Raw genomic sequence first — 1,345 nt, 5'->3', positions numbered from 1 at the left:
CATGGTGGTCGTGATAGGATTCTGAAACATCGTGGGCAGAAGTGCGCCAACATCACAACAGATACTGTTGAACTGTTCAAGTTCTACTGTCTTTTGCGTCAACAGAAGCGGAAACGTCAAAAGACTAACTGTGTTGTGAAACTTATTTTGTCTATGGGAATTTAACTCTCGAGCTTAAGTGGATCTTATTGACATGCAGTCTTCCCCACAGGTCAGTTCAAGCGGATCATAGTTTATCAGTGCTCACAAAATTTGTCATCCTGAGGACAATATCTTCCAAGAGAGCGACAGAAGTCGCCTTTCAACTGCTGGACATTTTTCTCCCCTTCGGTGCACTTGCCATCCTTCAGAGCGACAACTGCTCAAAATTCACAGCATCACGGAGCTCAGAAAGTTGTAACCTGAACCCATCATGGTTCATGGCAAGCCTAGACACCTCCAAAGCCAAGGCTCTGCTGAAAGAGCAAATAGCGACATTAAAGATATTCTTGTGGGCTGGATTAGTGACAACCAAATTCAGGACTGGACAGTGGGGCTAAAATTTGTCCAACAAAAGAAGAACTGTGCCAATCATGAAGGCAACCGAGCACCAAACAAGGTCAATTTTGGAGAGGACCCTAAAGTCGCCTTGATATCATCTAGCCTCCCACCTGAAATCCTCGACAGGCCTCAGTCTGAAGATGGTCTTCTGGCCCTCTATCAGCCACCACTTCCGACCAGAGCTGAGCCATCGATCCCTACAACCACTGAACCACCGCCTTCGACCACTACTACCACTGAAACACTGCCTTCGACCACTACTACCACTGAAACACTGCCTTCGACCACTACTACCACTGAACCACTGCCTTCGACCATTACCACCACTGAACTGCCTTCGACCACTACTACCACTGAACCATCACCTTCGACCATTACCAGCACTGAAATATCGCCTTCGACCACTAACACAACTGAACCATGACCATCGACCATTACCACCAATGAACCTTGACCATCGACCACTACCAGCACTGAACCACTGCCTTCGACCACTACCACCACTGAACCACCGCCTTCGTCCACTACCACCACTGAAACACTGCCTTCGTCCACTACCACCACTGAACCATCGCATTTGACCACTCACACCACTGAACCTCCGTTAACTTCTTTATCCCTTCTTGATATCGCCCATCAAGCTAAAAGAGCACGAGCACGAGAGAAAGGACTGTGAAATGCTCCTGTATTGACACAAAGACGGGTAAAGCTGGAGATAATGTTGCCGTGCCCATTCCCATGATGGACAGATGTGGAGGCAACCCAAGTTGGAGTAATTGTTAATCGGGATGAAAACGACATGTAT

The 1,345-nt window shown here is 47.7% G+C and overlaps 1 protein-coding gene across 1 annotated transcript; it reads left to right on the top strand.

Moving 5' to 3' along the window:
- Window positions 1-412: 412 nt before the first annotated feature.
- LOC132550747 (integumentary mucin C.1-like) lies at window positions 413-964 on the top strand. Its single transcript, XM_060214839.1, has one exon. The coding sequence runs from the start codon at window positions 413-415 to the stop codon at window positions 962-964; it is 552 nt and encodes a 183-aa protein (XP_060070822.1).
- Window positions 965-1,345: the final 381 nt, after the last annotated feature.

The sequence above is a fragment of the Ylistrum balloti genome, unplaced genomic scaffold (assembly GCF_031769215.1).
Source record: "Ylistrum balloti isolate Yb309-2 unplaced genomic scaffold, AGI_CSIRO_Ybal_v1 Utg370142, whole genome shotgun sequence".
Classification (NCBI taxonomy): Eukaryota; Metazoa; Mollusca; class Bivalvia; order Pectinida; family Pectinidae; genus Ylistrum; species Ylistrum balloti.
The sequence above is the reverse complement of the archived record's forward strand: the minus strand, read 5'-3'. Positions and strand labels throughout refer to the sequence as shown.